The following is a 20832-nucleotide window of genomic DNA, read 5'->3' as shown; positions in this document are numbered from 1 at the left end:
AAACAATATGAAAATATAATCTCATTTGTTGACGACTGAGTATTGTTGTTTGGTGTTGCCTTTTAAATAAACATGATTATTTTGAAAATCTATATTTTTTTTTAATCCAAATAAATTTGTTACTTTTAATAATTTAATTCAATTTTATTAACAAAACAAAACAAAACAAAAATCTTCGTTTACTGAATTAATTTTTAAAATATAAAAAAAACTGACTATAAAGACAAAGCGTTAATTTGATGCCAAATCGTCCCCCTGATGAATCTGCTATGCCAGATCGGCTGCGCCGAAACATACAATACCCGTATTCATAATATAAAGGTTTTTTTTTTTTTTTTTTTTTTTTAAACTTAAGAATTACCTGAAGAGCAGTAATTGTCTCGGGGTCATTCATATGTTTTTCCCCCCCATCTCTCCAGTGATACACTCCAGGACTGTTCATAATATATCTGTCTACATGTTCTCCCTTGTAAGCAGTAAAATGACGCATCAGACCCTAAAAAAAAAAAATAAATAAATAAAAAAACATGTTTGAATAAAAATATTAAACTGAGACAAATTTATACACCGAAAAAAGAACAGCAACTGAGCTTTCCTAAAACTCTTAAAAATTTTTTTTTACTTTAAACAACGAAAGAGTATATAGAGATTTGCATGCTGATCACTTCAGCATGATGCGACACAAGGTCAGAAAGTGTGGATGTCCAGCCAGCGCCCCTAAAGTATACTCTAGCCTAGCAAAAAATTATCTGGGCAGGCTGGGCATCCCCATCAATATTCTCTGGTAGGGGCGCCTCAGGCAACAAGCAATAAACTTGCCCCACCCAAAAACCGTGTGACAAGACCTGGGAGGGTGGACCTCCTAGGTAATACCCAGGCGGCGTACCTCAGTCTGACAGATACTGAACCAGTTCTTGGCTCTGCACCTGTCGGGCTGATTGTAAAGAACGGATTCTTTACTGATACCTTCTACCGAAGTCTCCAAGCAACTGAACCAGCAAGAAGACACATCCTCCATCATTAAAAATAATTGAAGAAAAAGTATATTGTTATCTTTTTAATTGCAAAACATACTTGATTAAATTTAAGATATTAACGCCTATGATATTGTGATTTAACGTTGAAGCCACAATATATATATATATATATATATGAGTTATTGTCTATTATTACACTAAAACTCTGAATTTGTTTATCATTATCTCAAACTTTAACGTCATGACGTCATTTCGGTACTAGTGCACTTATTGGTCGATGCTGAAATAATAACGTTATTTAGAAAGCCATTCTTAACATGGGGAGGGTATCTTGTATCTATTCTGTACTTTAACCTCATAATTTAATAAAAAGCAGATATCATAAAACTTTAATAAAACTTGAAAATACTATTTAAAAAATAACGCGGATCAATAAGTGCATAAGCAACGTCATTTCTAGCAAACTTTTCAAACTTAACTAAGGCTTGAACGCTATATATATATACACACACACACTTGGTTTCGATTCTAGCTGATGGCACTCAAGTTACTTGTTTTTAACTTTTGAAATCACTACTATATATTGGGTACAATATAATAATCAATAGAATATTAGCTTTATAATAATAAATACAAAATCTGCATGAATACATTTAAGTGTATTTTATGACTGGATCACGCTGGGGAGGAACTACTACATATTTGGTACAATATAATAATCAATAGAGAATTGGTTCTATAATAAGAAATCTGCATGAATTAAAATATCATATTTAAGCGTATTTTATAACTGATGAACGATGCACGGCCTTCTATCATTACAATATGGTCTTCTTTTGACTACCGTTACCTATTTTTTATTTAAATTCGCATAGCGTCTTCAGGTTTATATCACATTGTCATAGATGTCAATATCCCAAACTTTCAACGGCCCTGTCGGTGGGGCATTAGAATACGCTGACTGCCCCCCTGTAGAGGGTAACAGTCCCTCAATGGGGGTCCTGAATATAACTTTAAACTATATCCAGTGGTGAGGTCCTAGCTTATGGGCTTTGGGGAGTGTGGAGCCACCCTTTAATTACCATTGCTCCCAGGTCCACTCTGACTCGGAGTAGTAGTACCTGTTAGGGTCCCAACTATGGGTTGAATAGAAACCGACGTGAAAACAACAAATATATTCTATTAAAAAATTTTTTCTTCAAAATCTTTGGATTCGGCATTAAATAACCCGAAAAGGGTTGATATGCCGTAAAACAAAACCAACCAACCCAAACTTTCAACACTGCATACAATACTTCAAACAAATTGCAATACTTTTTTGTACTTGACTAGCACGATTACCCGGCGTTGTCCAGGAGTATAGGCAACAAAATTTAAGAGTTAGAAAAAAAAATGTGTGTAACATTTCTTTAAAACCTCTTTCACGCTTTCTCTCTATTTCACCCACCTCTTCCTCCCTCTCTTTCTCTCTCCCTCCTTCCAGAAGAAAGGATTAAAAAGAAGTGTGCCTATATTTTGTGCAATACAATGATGAACAAAAAATATTTCAGCTATGTAGTAGGCGTGACTCGTGTAGTTTTTGACTGTTTTGCTGGACCCACAAACAGACATAAACCCTAGCAACTTAAGGAAAATAGATCTACAGGTATGAATTGCTTTTTGGTTATCGGTATAGGAGGGATGGGGTGTTTAAATCTTTTATCTAGAAGGATCTTAGATTATATGCGTTCCCCTTCCTAACGTTTGAACTGCGACTGCGCGGAATTCAAATCTGTGATATGATTGTCACTCCAGAAGTCACTTAATATCGTATTGTCCGGTACTATAAGAGTTGCATGTCCTCCAAGTAGTTGCTCTGCTAATAGTTCTGTGACACCACTATGTCTAAAGATTTGTAAAACTTTGGTATCGGTGGCACTAGTCTGCAATTGAAAGAAATGATTAGTTGCTATTTCTTCTCTGCTTTTGTTTGAAAAAGTGTTGTCTTAATCTAAGTGTGGCACAATGATTAAGAGCCCTTTTGGGGGAGCTTTTGAGTGCTTAGTGCTTGTGCTTAGTGGGAGACAGGTAAAAAATCAAGCGGTGCTGCTGTCATCTTGAAATGCCAGTACACATCTGCAGACCAGATTGTTTATGCAGTCGAGGTTGACTAGTGCTGTGAAAAGGTTAAATCAAGTTAACTGACATGCAGACTCTATAAATATAACAAATAATAAGAAATTGTTTATTGTTCACTGCCTCTTTTCACCTTTCTCTCTCTTTCCTCTGGTTTCACTACAAGATTTGTAATTCTGTTGGTATCAGAAGAACTTGAAGACAACGGATCGCGTGCCTCAACTCTTAGGTTCTCAAAATGCTTTTTCAAATCTCAAAAAAAAACAAAAAAAAAACAAACAAAAAAAAACGTTTTTATTAAAACATATGTTGTTAGCTTATTTTATACAAGTGTTCAATTCCAGCATCAAAAGTACCTGTCCAGATAATTAATTCTCAAGAGAGAATTAATGATGCCTATTGACGCTGAGAACTTAACAAAAGACCCATCAAGCAGACATAACAGACATTATATAGACTCCTTGATCTAAATAGGATGTGCCTGTTGTTTATTCCCACAGGAAGCTGTTTGTCCTGGCAAGAATATAACAACCGTTCCAGTAACGTCTCCATGGTACGGACACACAATGTTACTCTCTTTGGTAAACGATTGTAATACACAAGTACTGACCCTTTTGTTCTGTCTGATGGTTTGTAAGCTAGCTAGCTGAAAATATGGTGGCGGTATATAACATTGACAAAGACATTTTTGTTTTTAAAAATATATACTTTATTATATTATTGGCTAACGCTGTGGCGTCATGAAATTATTTTTTTAAAAATATTGCAAAAACTTATTTTATAAAACATTCCAAGAAATTATTTTTTGCCATCAAATTATTTTTTGCCAGAAAATTATTTTTCAAAACATTTATGGTTTCCTAACCTAACCTTGCCACTTGAGTTAGTCACAAAAAAAATGGTAATTGTCCTAAAACGTGAGAATGGCTTGGAAATGGGGAATCATTGTACAGGATGTTCTAAAAGTCTTGGGCACATTTCAAGTCCTCATATCTGCTTAACTATAAATGGTAGTCAGATGAAAGTGGTGCCATTTTAAAACTAAAAATGCATAAAGTTTTTTGTAATTTTGTTATTGATTTTTTATTTCATTTCTTTTCAAATCCTTATCCTTAATAGTTCTCGAGATATTCAATGTCAGATGATCCACTCTAAATTAAAAAAAAATGTGTTTTTATTTTCTTTTTACGTTATTCAGATGTAATCGCCTAAAAACCACAGAATCTTAATTTTTGTTGAGGGAAGGGGGATTCAAAAAACGTCTACAAATATACCAAAATCAAAAAAACAAACTCTTTCTCGTTCCGGTCTTATTTGTTACAGGTAAATGAAATATAACACCTTAGTTATCGGCAAATTAACCGATACGAAATTGTCTCAATACAAAAAAAAAAAAAAATGTTTAATGGTACGTTCTAATTAATTTTTGGATAGGAACTATGAAGTGACTCCACAGATTCCAAAGGGTTCCAAATTCGGACATCATTGAATACAGTTGTGGCATGACGGTAACTAAGTGCTTTACGATACAGATCGAAAACCTGTATGTACCACGTTCAAATCTAATGCTTTCTACAAAAACACTTTTTCATCAAGCCTACTCCAGACCTTCGGAAAATGAGGTAAATGATATAATCGAATCGAATACCATTTTACATTAGAATAATCCTGAGAAATATTATTCTAGAAGGAAAAGCAATAGCAGAAGAAAAAAATGACAATGTCTATTTATACAAAAATAATTTTTATTGACAACTTGTTACGACAAAGAAAAACGAAAAGTTAGCAGAATACAAAAGTTATTTTAGAATATAAAGTTAACCGAAACGAAATTGCCTCAGTCAAGGAAGTTCAAAAAGTACCAATTAAAAAATCAAATAAAATTACCTCATGGGCAAGAACGTCAAATGTTGCTCCACCAATTCTTGAAGCTGTCCCCACAAAACATTTATTGATGACTTCTTGGTGGAGGCCAACTGCTTCAAAGATCTGGGCTCCCTGAATAAATAAAAGATTAAAACAAATAAGCTTGTGTTAAAGTTTTTTGTGTGAAAATATAATTTTACAAACCTGAAATAAAATACAAAAACATCATTGGTTTACAATTCACCCATGCATAGATTACTGATACCACATCTGGGTGTGTGCATATACCACTACTAACTTCCTCTTAGACAGGCTCCAAAACAGAGTCTTAATTCTAATGTCATGCACTGTCAATCAAGCTTTAACCTCTGTCCCATCACTGTAATATTGCATCTGTGTTCGTTTTACAAATACTTTAAAAGAATTTGTTCTGCTGAACTCATAACACTTGCTTCCGTTCGACAGATACACTCAATTAACCCGACAAGCAGCAAAATCCCACCCAAGTGAACTGTCGGGATCCCTAGATTCTGTAAAGCCTTCTGCTCTAATAGTCTTTTCCTTTGGACTGCTAGAATTTGGAATTCCATCCCTGTTTACTGATTTCTTGACTGTACTAACCTGCAGAAGTTTAAATGTATGTGAACAGACGTCTCACTGCTCAACTTCCCACAATCCCTCTGTCGGACATAATTCTAAATAGTAGCCCCTTACGTCCAAGTGGTAATATGCCTTATTTGGGGTGAAACGGAGTAAATATTTAAAAAAAACGAAACCACAAAAACAGAAATTAAAATTAAAAAAAAAAAAACAAACAAAAAAATGAAACCACAAAAACAGAAATTAAAATAAAAAAAAAACAAACAAAAAACGAAACCACAAAAACAGAAATTAAAAAAAAACAAAAAAAAAACGAAACCACAAAAACAGAAATTAAAATAAAAAAACAAAAAAACGAAACCACAAAAACAGAAATTAAAATTAAAAAAAAACAAAAAACAAACAAAAAAACGAAACCACAAAAACAGAAATTAAAATAAAATAATAAAAAAAAACAAAAAAACCCAAAAAAAACCGAAACCACAAAAACAGAAATTAAAATAAAAAAACAAAAAAAAAACAAAAAAAAAAAACAAAAAAAAACGAAACCACAAAAACAGAAATTAAAATAAAATAAAAAAAAAAACGAAACCACAAAAACAGAAATTAAAATAAAAAAACAAAAAAAAAACAAAAAAAACCCAAAAAAAACGAAACCACAAAAACAGAAATTAAAATAAAATAAAAAAAAAAACGAAACCACAAAAACAGAAATTAAAATAAAAAAACAAAAAAAAACAAAAAAAAACAAAAAAAACGAAACCACAAAAACAGAAATTAAAATAAAATAAAAAAAAACGAAACCACAAAAACAGAAATTAAAATAAAAAAAACAAAAAAACAAAAAAAACAAAAAAAAACGAAACCACAAAAACAGAAATTAAAATAAAATAAAAAAAAAACGAAACCACAAAAACAGAAATTAAAATAAAAAAAACAAAAAAACAAACCCCCCCCCCCAAAAAAACGAAACCACAAAAACAGAAATTAAAATTAAATATTGATAGATGCAAGAACAGCATGCCCTCTCTCTCCTCCGCCTTGTCTCTTTCAATTAAATTACCTATAAATTCGAACAAGTAAATCTAACACTCATTTAACAGTCAAGCTAACGTATCTTACTTGATTATTCGGACTACTGTTCTCACGCTGGATGTTATTCTAACAACCTTTCGACCGATGTAACCTCCAACCTTCTTCAGGTGCATCTTGTTGAATATGTGAATCTGTATTGAATTTCAAACAGAACCCACTATTTAATTCATGGCGATAGCTTGTTCTCATTCTATCAGCCATGACCAGATAGAAGTAATTCTTAATTGTATTCTTATCTATCGCCTATATTGAGAATATCACCTTCAATCTCCAGAAGACTGTCATTTAGAACTAATTATACTTAGCACTTTTATCCGTTGCACCGCATATCCATGTTGGAGGTTTATCTTGACTGAAACATTTAGAGATTAATACCCAAGATGAGAACTATAGTCCAAATAATCCAAATTATTAATCCTCATCTCAAAAGGTCAAAAACGTAGTGTCAGTCGAATGTTTGTTAACTTCTGATTTAAATATTCGGCAATCCGGCATCACATTCTTGAACGAATTATTTGTAGCATTAGTATTTGTATGATTATAAGTTTGGCATAAGAATAATATTTTCATGTAAAAAAATGTTTACTTTTAAGAATTTTTCAAGATTTATGCCGAAATGCCATAAATTATTTAAGTTTTAAGTATTATTATTATTATTATTTTATAAAACATTGTTACATTTAAATAAAGCAGTTGAAAAAAACTTTCATCCCTGTGGAACTCTCTTCCGTTTGTCTATTTCCCACCTGACTACAACTTGGATGTCTTCAAGTCCAACATAAACAAATTCCTGATGAACCGCCCCCTTAAGTAATGACACTTTATCAAATCTCCAATACTAACGATTACTACGATACTATCCCATTGATTATTGTACACGCAATAACCCTGATCCCCGAGTGGCTTCTGGGCCTTGATAAGTGGTGACCTCCATGTAAAAAAAAAAAAAAAAAAATATATATTTATTGATTGTAACTTAACTTTCTCTTTTGTGTGAAACCTTCTAGGAGCTAAAAATAAACCACTTCAAGGTCAAAAACTAGCCCAATAAATGTTAAAAGGATAAAATTCTAACCCAGAAAACAGCAATTCTTCCTCCTTTCTCAGAAACATTACTGGTGGAATGTAAGGACCAACAAATAAAATAAGAGAAGCGATTTTTATGAATCTGCTAAAAGTAAACCCTTAAAGCCCACTTTCTATTTCCCAGTTTACTATAACGTTTATCGTTTTCAAGTCCAATGTGAACAAATTTTTGTTGAGCTGTCTTTCTGCCAATCTTCCACCATTATTACCAATCACGATGTTATCTCACCGACCACCTTGCACCCATTAACCTTTATCCTTGAGTGGCCTTTGGGCCTTGATAGATGATGACACCTAGTAAAAATAGACAAAAAATCTGGCATTTCAAAATTTCTTTTCAGGTTTAATATTTTTAAATCTGAATCCAAATGAAGTAAAAATTTTTTTTTTAATTACCTTGTAACTCTGTAGTGTTGATATTCCCATTTTGGCCATAACTTTGGAAATGCCACGAGCGCATGAAGATCGGTAACTGGTGAAGATTTCATGATCGCTGAGAATGGTGTTGATCTGTCTGTGATAGCAGAGATCACGGATCAATTCGAAAACCAGGTAGGGACACACTGCATCGGCGCCATAACCAATTAAAGTGCAATGGTGATGAACCTCTCTGAAAAATAAGTAAAACCGTATAGTAGTTTTTTTTTTTACTTAAAAAAAAAACAACAAAAAAACAAACTAATTTTTATCAAAAAATCCTTTGATATAACAGAGGCGCGAAAATGTATGCTCCACTTTTGTTTGTATTATTTTCACTATTATTTTCATTTTGACTGTCATTTTCAAAATGTCTTGGTCGATGTAACCTTCGACAGGTGTATCTTGTCGAACTCTGGAATGTTTCTGTTGAACTCGAGAATTTGGACGGAATTTATTTACCTCACAGAAGTAGCTATCGTCTCGTCAGCCCTGACTTGATAGAGGTCCTGAGTAATTCGCAATTGAATGAGAATTGAACCTTCAATCTTAAGGAGGAATTCACCTTTACACTTGATTTTTCCAAGTACGCTAACCATTGCGCCACGGGCCCTTGGGAACAATTCTAGTACAAATTTTTAAAGCCTTAAACCTATTTTATTTCTAGTTATAAATATCACTATTTATTATGACTGTATATAACTATATATATATATATATATATATATATATATATATATATATATTACTGTTTGTCCAAAGACTGCAAATAATATGAATGACTAATCCTCATCTCAAAAATTCACTTATTTTTATGAAAAAAAAAGAAAAAAAAAGACGAAAAAAAAATTTTGGTGCACCGTTCCTTACACTGATTGCTTCTCATTACCAATAATAAGCATGACTAAACACCACAGGGCCATGTCTGAATGTCACAGGGCTATAAACACCTTTGTAACACTCAAAAATAGCCCCAACTTCATGTTAAGATGACCCTCTGTCACATCCAATTCTCATGGTGAAGCAGATAAATAGTTGCTCTAGGGTTTCCTGTTTGAATCAAAAAGTTTCAGCAGCACTTAAGACTCAGAGGTGACCTCCAGACAAAAGTCGCAAAAGCATGTGATTTCCTGGTGAAGGTTTTTGTTTCTTTAGCTGGTGGGGCTTCAAACAGGAAAGACGTGTCTAGGTGCTGTCCCCAGTGAGGTGCAACCTGCACAGTGTGGCTGGGTCTAGCGGGATGAACTATCCGTCTATCTTTTTCTTTCATATAATTCATCAGTCTAGCGTTTACTGTGACTTTTTTTTCTCTTTTTAAATAAACCTTTTTATTAATCAACATTGGTGCCTGGGAATAAAAAACTAATCTTAAAATGTTCATCGATGGTCAATTAAAAGATATGATTTTGTTGTCGAGTTATTTGCTTTTCAGGAGGTTAGATATAAGATGAAGTTTGAGTTTGATCAAATATTTCTGCAGAACGAACTGAATTCAAACTTAGCTCACCCAGGCTTTCAGTCCCTATCGTAAACCACTTTACCATAATCATTACGGAGTTAACCCCCCCCTTTAGTTCTCGTTTATTATTTGATATCTAATTATTAACCTCGTTTATGTAAACTCAACCGTAGGACAAATTCGAAATGGCACTGATGAAAGATTCTGTTGTGCTTCATTTGTGATGCTTCGGAAAGCTGAAAGGAAATGCTGGAATTAATACAAATGTTTACCTTGCTTCTCCAGTCTCTACAATAAGTCCAACTTTGAGTCGGAGTTTTGTTTTGATCAAATGATGATGGACACAACCAACTGCCATTAAGGCACTGAAAAAAAAATGAATGAATTAAAAGAATGAAATTAGGAAGGAGTTAAAAGAATATAGAATGAATTAATGAATGAAATATGAAATACAAGGAAAAATAGGTCAAACGAAACAAAAGAATGAAATGCAAACGAAACAAAAGAATGAAATGCAAACGAAACAAAAGAATGAAATGCAAAAGAAACAAAAGAATGAAATGCAAACGAAACAAAAGAATGAAATGCAAACGAAACAAAAGAATGAAATGCAAGCGAAACAAAAGAATGAAATGCAAGCGAAACAAAAGGATGAAATGCAAGCGAAACAAAAGAATGAAATGCAAGCGAAACAAAAGAATGAAATGCAAACGAAACAAAAGAATGAAATGCAAACGAAACAAAAGAATGAAATGCAAACGAAACAAAAGAATGAAATGCAAGCGAAACAAAAGAATGAAATGCAAAAGAAACAAAAGAATGAAATGCAAACGAAACAAAAGAATGAAATGCAAACGAAACAAAAGAATGAAATGCAAGCGAAACAAAAGAATGAAATGCAAGCGAAACAAAAGGATGAAATGCAAGCGAAACAAAAGAATGAAATGCAAACGAAACAAAAGAATGAAATGCAAACGAAACAAAAGAATGAAATGCAAGCGAAACAAAAGAATGAAATGCAAGCGAAACAAAAGGATGAAATGCAAACGAAACAAAAGAATGAAATGCAAACGAAACAAAAGAATGAAATGCAAACGAAACAAAAGAATGAAATGCAAGCGAAACAAAAGAATGAAATGCAAACGAAACAAAAGAATGAAATGCAAACGAAACAAAAGAATGAAATGCAAACGAAACAAAAGGATGAAATGCAAACGAAACAAAAGAATGAAATGCAAACGAAACAAAAGAATGAAATGCAAACGAAACAAAAGAATGAAATGCAAGCGAAACAAAAGTATGAAATGCAAGCGAAACAAAAGAATGAAATGCAAGCGAAACAAAAGGATGAAATGCAAGCGAAACAAAAGAATGAAATGCAAGCGAAACAAAAGGATGAAATGCAAGCGAAACAAAAGGATGAAATGCAAGCGAAACAAAAGAATGAAATGCAAACGAAACAAAAGAATGAAATGCAAACGAAACAAAAGGATGAAATGCAAGCGAAACAAAAGAATGAAATGCAAGCGAAACAAAAGGATGAAATGCAAGCGAAACAAAAGAATGAAATGCAAGCCAAACAAAAGAATGAAATGCAAACGAAACAAAAGGATGAAATGCAAACGAAACAAAAGAATGAAATGCAAGCGAAACAAAAGAATGAAATGCAAGCGAAACAAAAGGATGAAATGCAAGCGAAACAAAAGGATGAAATGCAAGCGAAACAAAAGAATGAAATGCAAGCGAAACAAAAGAATGAAATGCAAGCGAAACAAAAGGATGAAATGCAAGCGAAACAAAAGAATGAAATGCAAACGAAACAAAAGAATGAAATGCAAACGAAACAAAAGGATGAAATGCAAGCGAAACAAAAGGATGAAATGCAAGCGAAACAAAAGGATGAAATGCAAGCGAAACAAAAGAATGAAATGCAAGCGAAACAAAAGAATGAAATGCAAACGAAACAAAAGGATGAAATGCAAACGAAACAAAAGAATGAAATGCAAGCGAAACAAAAGAATGAAATGCAAGCGAAACAAAAGAATGAAATGCAAGCGAAACAAAAGAATGAAATGCAAACGAAACAAAAGAATGAAATGCAAACGAAACAAAAGAATGAAATGCAAGCGAAACAAAAGAATGAAATGCAAGCGAAACAAAAGAATGAAATGCAAGCGAAACAAAAGAATGAAATGCAAGCGAAACAAAAGGATGAAATGCAAGCGAAACAAAAGAATGAAATGCAAACGAAAAAAATGAAATACAAACGAAAAAAAATGAAATACAAACGAAACAAAATGAAATGCAAACGAAACAAAATGAAATGCAAACGAAAAAAATGAAATGCAAACGAAACAAAAGAATGAAATGCAAACGAAGCAAAAATGAAATATAAACGAAAAAAAATGAAATACAAACGAAAAAAAAATGAAATACAAACGAAAAAACAACGAATGAAATACAAACCAAAAAAACAACGAATGAAATACAAACAAAAAAACAACGAATGAAATACAAACGAAAAAAAAACGAATGAAATACAAATGAAAAAAAAAACGAATGAAATAAAAACGAAAAAAGAATGAAATACAAACGAAAAAAAATGAAATACAAACAAAAAAAGAAAGAAATACAAATGAAAAAAGAATGAAAAACATAATGTATTAAAGAATTTAATAAGAAAAAGAAATTTGAACTGAAATTGAAAATCGTGGCACTTCATATTCTCGATCCTTCGGATTATCACGTATTTCAAGGATTACAAAACCATTTTAGCATTAGGTTAACATTATGAGAGGAGATAAAACACGAATGCGATTTATATTTCACCTCAAAACCTAAAGAATTTTCAAGTGATGCATTTATACGAGGTTCGTTGACAGATGGAAATCAAGTTATAAAAAGAAAATGCTTTCATTGTTATCAATAAAGGTTAAAAAGAAACGAAAGTTTTTTTTTTTGAAGATGAAATTTTAAATCTGCAAAAACTGAAAGAACATTTCGATTTACTTACCTTATCGGAACAAATTGTCTTCCAGCTTTTCGATCTGAGAGAATCAGCAAAGTATAGCCCTTTTCAGCAGCTTCTGCAGCTTCCTCACAGATTCGGTTCAGTGTAGCTTGTAATCCCTCTCTGCCCATTGTGACAGGGAACACGATATTGATGACTTTCGTTTTCCAGTTGCGGTACTCAACAAATTTGAGGACATCTAAATCATCAAGGGAGAGGATTGGTTGTTCCAGCCAGAGTCGACGACATTGTTCGGCATTCGGTTCCAGAATGTTGCTTTCGGGCCCAATCGGACACTCGAGAGACATGACAATTTTTTCACGGAATGGATCAATGGGCGGGTTTGTGACTTGCGCAAATAATTGCTTGAAGTAGTCGTAAATTAGTGGATTGAATTTGGACAGACAAGCCAAGGATGCATCATTGCCCATGGAACCAAGGGCTTCTTTTCTAGAATGGAAAAAATAAAAAAGAAAATCATGTTATGACATCATTTATTTGTAATATCACGTGGTCCCTGCTTGAGCACATCGCCACTAACCTCAATATTGTGTGCCGTGAATTTCTTCTATTTTTTCTTCTCTTTCAATTCTGGATACATCATTGTCTCCCACACATTGATGACTACCAAGGGAGGAGGGGGAGTGAACTAGGTCACAAGTATAACAAATAAAATAACTTAATAGAAAACACATTCTGTGGATGTCTGTTGGGCTCTGGGTACGTGTGTGACACCATCATGGTGAAACAACTTTCTACAGGCCAGAGTTACCATCTATGTAGTCTATTGGGGCCTCTTTTATTGCTTGTTGGTTTCAGCTCATCTTGATCTACTCAAGCCACAACCTGTGAACGTCCATAAACTGTCGCAAAACTCACTGCTACTCCTAAAACTGCCTCTGAAATAACTCTGAATATATTGACCTTTATTTTCTAATGTCACCGTTACTGCCACACCTTGATTAACAATCCTATTTCAGCTGCCTTTTGTGTTCTAGGTGAGTGTGTAATACCATCATGGGGTAGCTAACGTCCATATTATAGTTTTTCTGTCGGGGCTGAGTGTGTCAGCTCATGTCAGCTCATCTCGGTCTCCCAAAACTTTCCCGACTTGGTCCAAGTGGAAATCTGGCTTCCACCATTTCTAACTCACAACTGTTGTCAACTGTCACAAACCCAAGATTGTCTGTAAACCGTTCCCAACTATCACAAAAATTCACGGCCATACATCTCAAACTAATTAAATATATATCTCAGGTCCTTTTGCTCCCATTCACCATCACACCTTGATTCACAATCCTACCTGAGCTTCCTTTTGTGTGGCTTGGAGAACAACTTCCTATCCATTGTCTTTCCACCAACCCTATTTCTTATACTTTTTTATCCAATAAAGTTATTTTCTTTTGTCGTTTTTGATACTTTTTTTTTTTTCACTTTTTCTCTCATTTCAACAATATATTCACCAGATTTCACCTTTTAAATGACTAGAAGAATATTCGTCCATGAATGGATAAAATGACTTTCCTGAATAGAATAGTTTGCACCACTTTGATGCCCCCCCCTTTTAAAATCTATATATTAATACGATAGCGTGTGTGTTATTTTCTGTGTCACGCTTACATCCGGGTCGTTTAATAGTTATGTACTTCCATTTCTTATAATAAATAATTTTACCAAGTATTCTTCATAAATCTTGGTTTCGGTTTTAGCTGATGGTACCTTTGTAATCTACTTTTTTTTTTTGATAAATAATTTTATCAAGAATTCTTCATAAGTTTAGGTTTCCGTTATAGCTGAAGGAACTAAACTTATATATTCATAAGTTTGGGATTCGGTTTCAATTCAAGCTGATAAACCCAAGTCATATAGATGTATATATTTTTATTTTTGAAATCGCAACTTTATAATATATAAAAATCAATAGAACATTCTAATAATATATACGAAATTAGCAAGAATTAAAAGATCATATTTAAGTGTATTTTAGGACCTGGCTATGCCAGGCGTTCCTGCTAGTTTGGATAGATACTTTTGCAGTTTTAACAAACTAGCTACACTAATACCAGAGCGTCTCCATTTATGCTGAATATCTACAGAATGCCAACATCAATATATTACATATAAATTAGACCTCTGTGGAATGTCCACAGTTCCCGCTAGTAAAGAGCTAATGCTATTAAACCTTATGGCAAAATCTTGATTCCAATTTTGATTACATGATTTGATTCAAGGAAATGCCTCACATTTAAGTCTTAAGCTTAAGGGGTCGTAATAAAAAAAAATTGAAATTTAAATAATCTTGCTTAATTGGTGTCTAATGACTTAATTATTTAATTCAAATCTGAAATATTTAAATGAAAAAACTTGAGGAAAATTTACTGTTAAAATTACACAAAAATTGCAGGTATCTGAATGTTCACAAATAACCACCACCTTTGCATAAAACTAAATTAGAATAATTATAGTCCACATTATCCATCCTCACGCCTAGCACTTGTGTTCATAATGACCGGTTAATTAGTTTAGAGGTTTATCCTATGCATAGAAACAGAACTCTACACATACTCAACTTTATATGAATAAAGTTACTCCTGTTGAGATAAATATATAAAAATATAATAATTTTAAAGTTATTATTGATGACTTAAAACAATAAACGTGTACATAGATGAGATATCAGTGTTGTATTTGGTTGGTTGTTTATGGAATGTCAACGCTTTTCGAGTTTTTTTTAATGCTAAATCCTGTAATTTTGGAGAAAAAAAAAGGTTTTACGCTTCAAGTTCTTTATATATTCAAATATTTATTCATGGAAGTTTTTCTTCGTTTTGCTTTATGGCATATCAACTCTTTTCGGGTTATTTGATGGCGAATCTAGTAGTTTTGGAAAAATTTCCCCCACTCTTTATCTGTACCTAAACCTAAACGTAGATTCCATGAACAAAGCTTCTTTCTTAGAACTGCACGCCTGTGGAATTGTCTTCCGTTTTCCTGCTTTCCGGCTGACTACAATATGGTTGTCTTCAAGTCTAACGTAAACAAGTTCTTGATGAGCCGTTCCATATAAGTTAACAAATTTACCAAATTTTCATTACTAATGATTACAATATTGTCCAATTTTTACTGTACACTCTTTAACCCTTATCATTGAGTGGCCTCTTGGCCTTGATAATGTGGTGATGACTATGTAAAAAAAAAAAAAAAAAATTTATTCATGGTGTTTGGTTTGATTTTTTTTTTTTCATATGGGAAAATTATTGTGCATAATTTTGATTTTGCAGAGCATGATTTTTGTTTTTAATTGACAAAGAGAAGAAAAAAAAACAACATTAATGTTTGGTGTATCTTCATTCAGTCTTCTGTTAGCACGAGAGTACTTAGGAGATATTTGTGAATGGTAATTTAGTAACGTGAATGGTAATTTAGTAACATGAATGGTAATTTATTAACGTGAATGGTAATTTAGTAATGTGAATGGTAATTTAGTAAAGTGAACGCCAGGTGGTTTATCCATTCAGCTAAAGAGGAATAATATGGCCTTAACTGTAAACAAATATACTCACTAGTCATCTCACTAGTTTCTCCTTAGAAATGAAAGATACAATTACTTGTCTTTTTTTTAAATAAGTTAACGGACATATTTATTTATAAAAAATCAATATAGATTTTATACCTCTTTTTTGACTCAATATCCATTTCAATATGGAATTTTAAACAAAATACAGAAAGATATGAGGGAAAATGGTCTATTTCATATTTCGAAAATAGTAACTAGAATACATCACAATTTCTCGTATTTTTTAATTCTTTGAACTGCTGTTCTCATCTGGAGTTTTATTTTCATTTTGCAAATTAATTGAACAAAAAACAAAAACAATAACATCAATGTTTGATACATTTTAGGCTAGGAAGCTAGTATCTTCAGAAAGCTTGATTTGTAAACACCAATCCAGACAAAAATGGACCTGGGAGCAATAGTAATTAAGGGGAAACTCTACATTCCCTACAGCCCTCAAAGAGGGCCTCAACCGTGATGTCAATGTCATAATCAGGACCAGAGATATTTAGCAGGATTGCTTTTTCTCAAATTTACATGTGTAATACTACAGTAGAACCCCGCGATTAGGCATTAAAAATTAGTAACAAAATACAGTACAGTATGTAATGCATATATATATATATATATATATATATATATATATATATATATATATATATATATATATATATATATATATATATATAATCAAATAACATTATAAATAACACCGTAAGGCGGGGCAAATATGGTAACCAGGGGCCAAAAAAACATTGTAACCTGAAAAAAAAAAAAAAAAGTATCCGAGGGACACCGTATCCCGGGGTAATTGATTTGAACTTGAAACGATTCCTCATCTAATAATATTTAACAAAAACACCATAAAATAATTCTTCATGTTTACAGCATTTCTTATTGGATTCTGGTCTGGGCGGAATTTTTAATGCTTACCATAATTTGATAGTCATACTTACTTGTCTTTTATCATGGGTACAATAAGCAGGTGAATTGATTCTGTAGTGTACCCAAACATGGTGAGGCGAAGATCGCGCTGAAGGGGTCCACATTCAAATTTGGGGAATTCCTTTGTGTATGGAGAAGGGGACGGCGATGGCGTTTTCTGCCTGTGCATCATTCGCAAGTCAGACATGTTGATGCACTAGAACAAAGACAAAGTGAAAAAAAATGGTCATTCCTGCATTTGAAATGGAACGAAGCATGTGAAAAAAAACAAAAAAGATGAAACGATTTCCATCTATTAAAGAACTAGCAGGGTTACCCGGCGTTGCCTGGAGCAAAAATGTAATATATCTATTAAAACTTCTATTTCTTTTCTATTTTTCTCTCTTTCCTCCTCTCCTAGTTTCTCCCTCTTTCCACCCAACCCATTCCTCTCTCTGGACACACATACATACACACACACGCGCACGCACATACAGACAACTCTGCCTTATATAGATTCCTCGAGGAATGAGTCGGCATAAGGGAAGTAACTCCTAGATTAAAAAATTATAGTTACTTCCTTTTAGTTAGTACATTGATGACATGGCTGGAAAACCAACTACCACCTGGCGAAACCTGCGCCAGTTTAGGGTCCAAAAATGAATAAATATACATATATACGAGTTATTTCCCTTAGTTAGGAAATAATCTGGCTGGAAAACTGGCCCCTCCAGACGAAATCTGCACCAGTTTATGGTAACAAAAATAAATTTTCTTAAATTTTAGCAATTAATCATTCAGGGTAACACTCATCAAGAAAATACCAACTTTGTAGGTATTTGTGTTTTTTTTATTTTAGCCAGACATACCAACATACACAGATTATATTATAGAAGAATCAAAGATGTTTTGTTCAGTTTATTCGAACAATCGTTTTGATCAATCTTGTGTCATCATGTGAATCCCAAAACTAAGTTTTTTATGTTCAGCGTAAAGGATATTTACTATAAGATATCTTGTCTCAAAAAACAAAACTAGGTGTTAAATAAAAGAATTTACAAACATTGGAAATATTTCCAAACTTAAAGTACCATTTATACAGAAATGTAATAATCTAGTGCGAAATTCTAGAGGCCTGTAAAACAGTTGCTTGATGAAAAGAAATTCAGAGTTATTTCTGGACACTGCGACACTTGCTTCGACTCTCCAAACGTCTATCCCAGAAGACTAATTAAAAATACTTAAATCCCTTTAAGTCTGATGCTCGATCTCCAGTGAACACTTTCCACCTAGAAGGTAAACTAACACACACACATACATACCTACCCACGACAGAACGTTGAAACAAACTTTGTTTCATATTCGTGAACTTTAAAGTTTCTCAACAAACTTTGGTCTTTCGAAGTGTATTTTACACTTTTGTCAAATTGTTGATATATAAGTATATTTTGTTCATTGATTCATGTTTTCTTATCTTATTCCCAAAACCTGGTAGTTGAATTAGCACTTGCTAACTGGTGACCCATTCATGTTTTTATTCATCTTTTCATTCGCCAATTTAACTGCATATTTTTTAAATTATTAGCGCTGTTCTTAGCACTTGTAGGAGAGTAGGATATATAAATACCCCAATCCCGTTACAAGAGAATAATGAAACGAATGAGGAATTGAAGGAAACAAAGACTCAACTAATGGAGAAGGTAAACGAGGTTTATTTGCTGTTGAAGGAATGAATGTTTTAGTTACAATATGTCCGCGCGTATGTGGCCAATGTTCGTTGCAGGACTGGTGTTGTAGCAAGAAAGGAAATGTGTTTTCATCTCAAGTTCGGGTCACTATTGTTTGTTCGCGCGTGGGAAGAGAAATACATGTTTTAGGAAAATTGAGAATGGTAGTCCAGCGTGTGTATGCATTGATAAGGAATTAACTTCTGTGGGGGTAGTATAATTAAACAAAGCGTACTTATCTTTTCAGACGACGGGGGTGGTAAGTGGCGGCCAGTCGCGCTACTTCGGTGATATGTGTCAGGCTTTTAACTGGAGAGCGACGACTACATTTATCAACCTAGCGGCGCGGCGTTTTTGCCTCCTGTGTTTTTCTTCTTTTTCTTCTTTGGTTTGTGTAAGATAGGCATTGTTAGAATTGAAGGCGTCTCGGCTCATAACGTGAGAGCGGAGTTGGCTTCAGTTCACTGGTGCCTTATTTCTTCTTCTTCTTCTTCTTCTTCTTCTTCTTCTTCTTCTTCATCTCTTTAGGTCGGGTGGAAGAATGTCTGTGCGTTCACTGACGCAGCTGGGCGAATCTCCTTTTCTTTTCTTTTTTTTCTTCATTTCTTTAGGTCGGGTGGAAGACTGTCCGTGGGTTCACTGACGCAGCTAGGCGAATCTCTCCTCCTTTTTCTTTCTGGTCCCCTCCTTTTATAGTCGTAAACCGGCTCCCAGCGGCTGTGATAATTTAGGCCTTTATTTTCGGCGGGGAGCTCTGCCATTGGTTCATAATTCTTTTATGGTTTCTTATTTTTCTTTTTCCAAACGGAAGCGATGCGTGGAGCCATGTGCAAACGACGATTTTTTATTTTGTTTCTTATGCTGGAGACGTTAGCATCCGGTTGGCATGTTCCCACACACTTTCCGAAGACTTCAGAAAAATACACTACATGAAGACAGGAACAGCATTACAACACAACGACCGGAAATGTCAATTTTTGCAAACGAATGTTATCCTTTTTCCTTCGTTCGCAAGAAATTTTCATAGAAACGTGTGAACTGAAAATATATTTCGACTAATTATAATCGTTTAAAACTCCAGAACCATACAATCCAGTGTGATGTTTTCCAAGTTCGTTCCCAATGGACTCCGAAACGGCTGAGCCGATTTTTTATTTTTATTGTTTATATTTCACACTACTGCACTTTATGTGTCTGGCAGTGTTTGTAATATCGGAATACCTCCCATAAGTATCGGTAATCGAACAGTACTATTTTGACCAAAATATTGTACTGGTATTTATTTTCTTCCATTTATTCATCCAGAAGAAGTCTTGCAATAAAGATGAAACGTTGATGAACATATAGCTTAATTTGTTCCTTTTTCATTTATCTCGTTTGGAATACTATTTCCATTATTCTAATGATACACACACACATTATATATATATATATATATATATATATATATATATATACTAGCAGGGGTGCCCGGCGTTGCTCGGGTGTTTGGAGGTGTATGCTGTGCAAAAAAAGTAAAAGTTTTGTTTTTTAAAACTTTGACCCCTATTATGACCCCTTAAAATTTATAGTTTCGGGCTCAAATCACTTTATTAAGTTAGATCCAGGTTCAAGGAACCTATATCTAAAATTTCAAGTGTCTAGACCCAAAATTGTCGGAGGAGTTTGGTAGAGTTCTTAAAGGTCAAATCGTTGAAATTTGACCCCTTAACAGCCAAATTTCTGGCTGATACCCGTCACATCGATTTTCCCAAATCTCAGTACCCGGTATTTCAAATTTCGAGTCTATAGACTAAAAATTGACAGAGTTATTGCGTAGGGAAATGTACACAGACAGACACGTTCACTTTCATATATATATATATATATATATATATATATATATATATGAGAGAGAGAGAGAGAGAGAGAGAGAGAGAGAGAGAGAGAGAGAGAGAGAGAGAGAGAGAGAGAGAGAGAGAGAGCACTTTCCAAAGATTTCAGCAAAATACACTACATGT

General features: G+C 33.5%; 1 protein-coding gene across 2 annotated transcripts in view; it reads right to left on the bottom strand.

The window, feature by feature from the left end:
- Positions 1-20832, bottom strand: part of LOC145285867 (uncharacterized) — a 510918-nt gene that overhangs the window by 183432 nt on the left and 306654 nt on the right. For both annotated transcript variants that reach the window (XM_080134312.1, XM_080134311.1), the window contains 6 exons: positions 17138-17322; positions 12629-13075; positions 9888-9980; positions 8136-8349; positions 4980-5090; positions 362-496 (listed from right to left, as the gene is read on the bottom strand). In XM_080134312.1, the coding sequence (XP_079990438.1) occupies positions 362-496; positions 4980-5090; positions 8136-8349; positions 9888-9980; positions 12629-13075; positions 17138-17322 (1185 nt within the window). The remainder of the gene's footprint in view (positions 1-361; positions 497-4979; positions 5091-8135; positions 8350-9887; positions 9981-12628; positions 13076-17137; positions 17323-20832) is intronic.

Source organism: Euprymna scolopes, chromosome 10 (genome assembly GCF_053919585.1).
Source record: "Euprymna scolopes isolate OS-2025 chromosome 10, ASM5391958v1, whole genome shotgun sequence".
Lineage (NCBI taxonomy): Eukaryota > Metazoa > Mollusca > Cephalopoda > Sepiida > Sepiolidae > Euprymna > Euprymna scolopes.
This window is presented reverse-complemented; position numbering and strand designations above follow the sequence as displayed.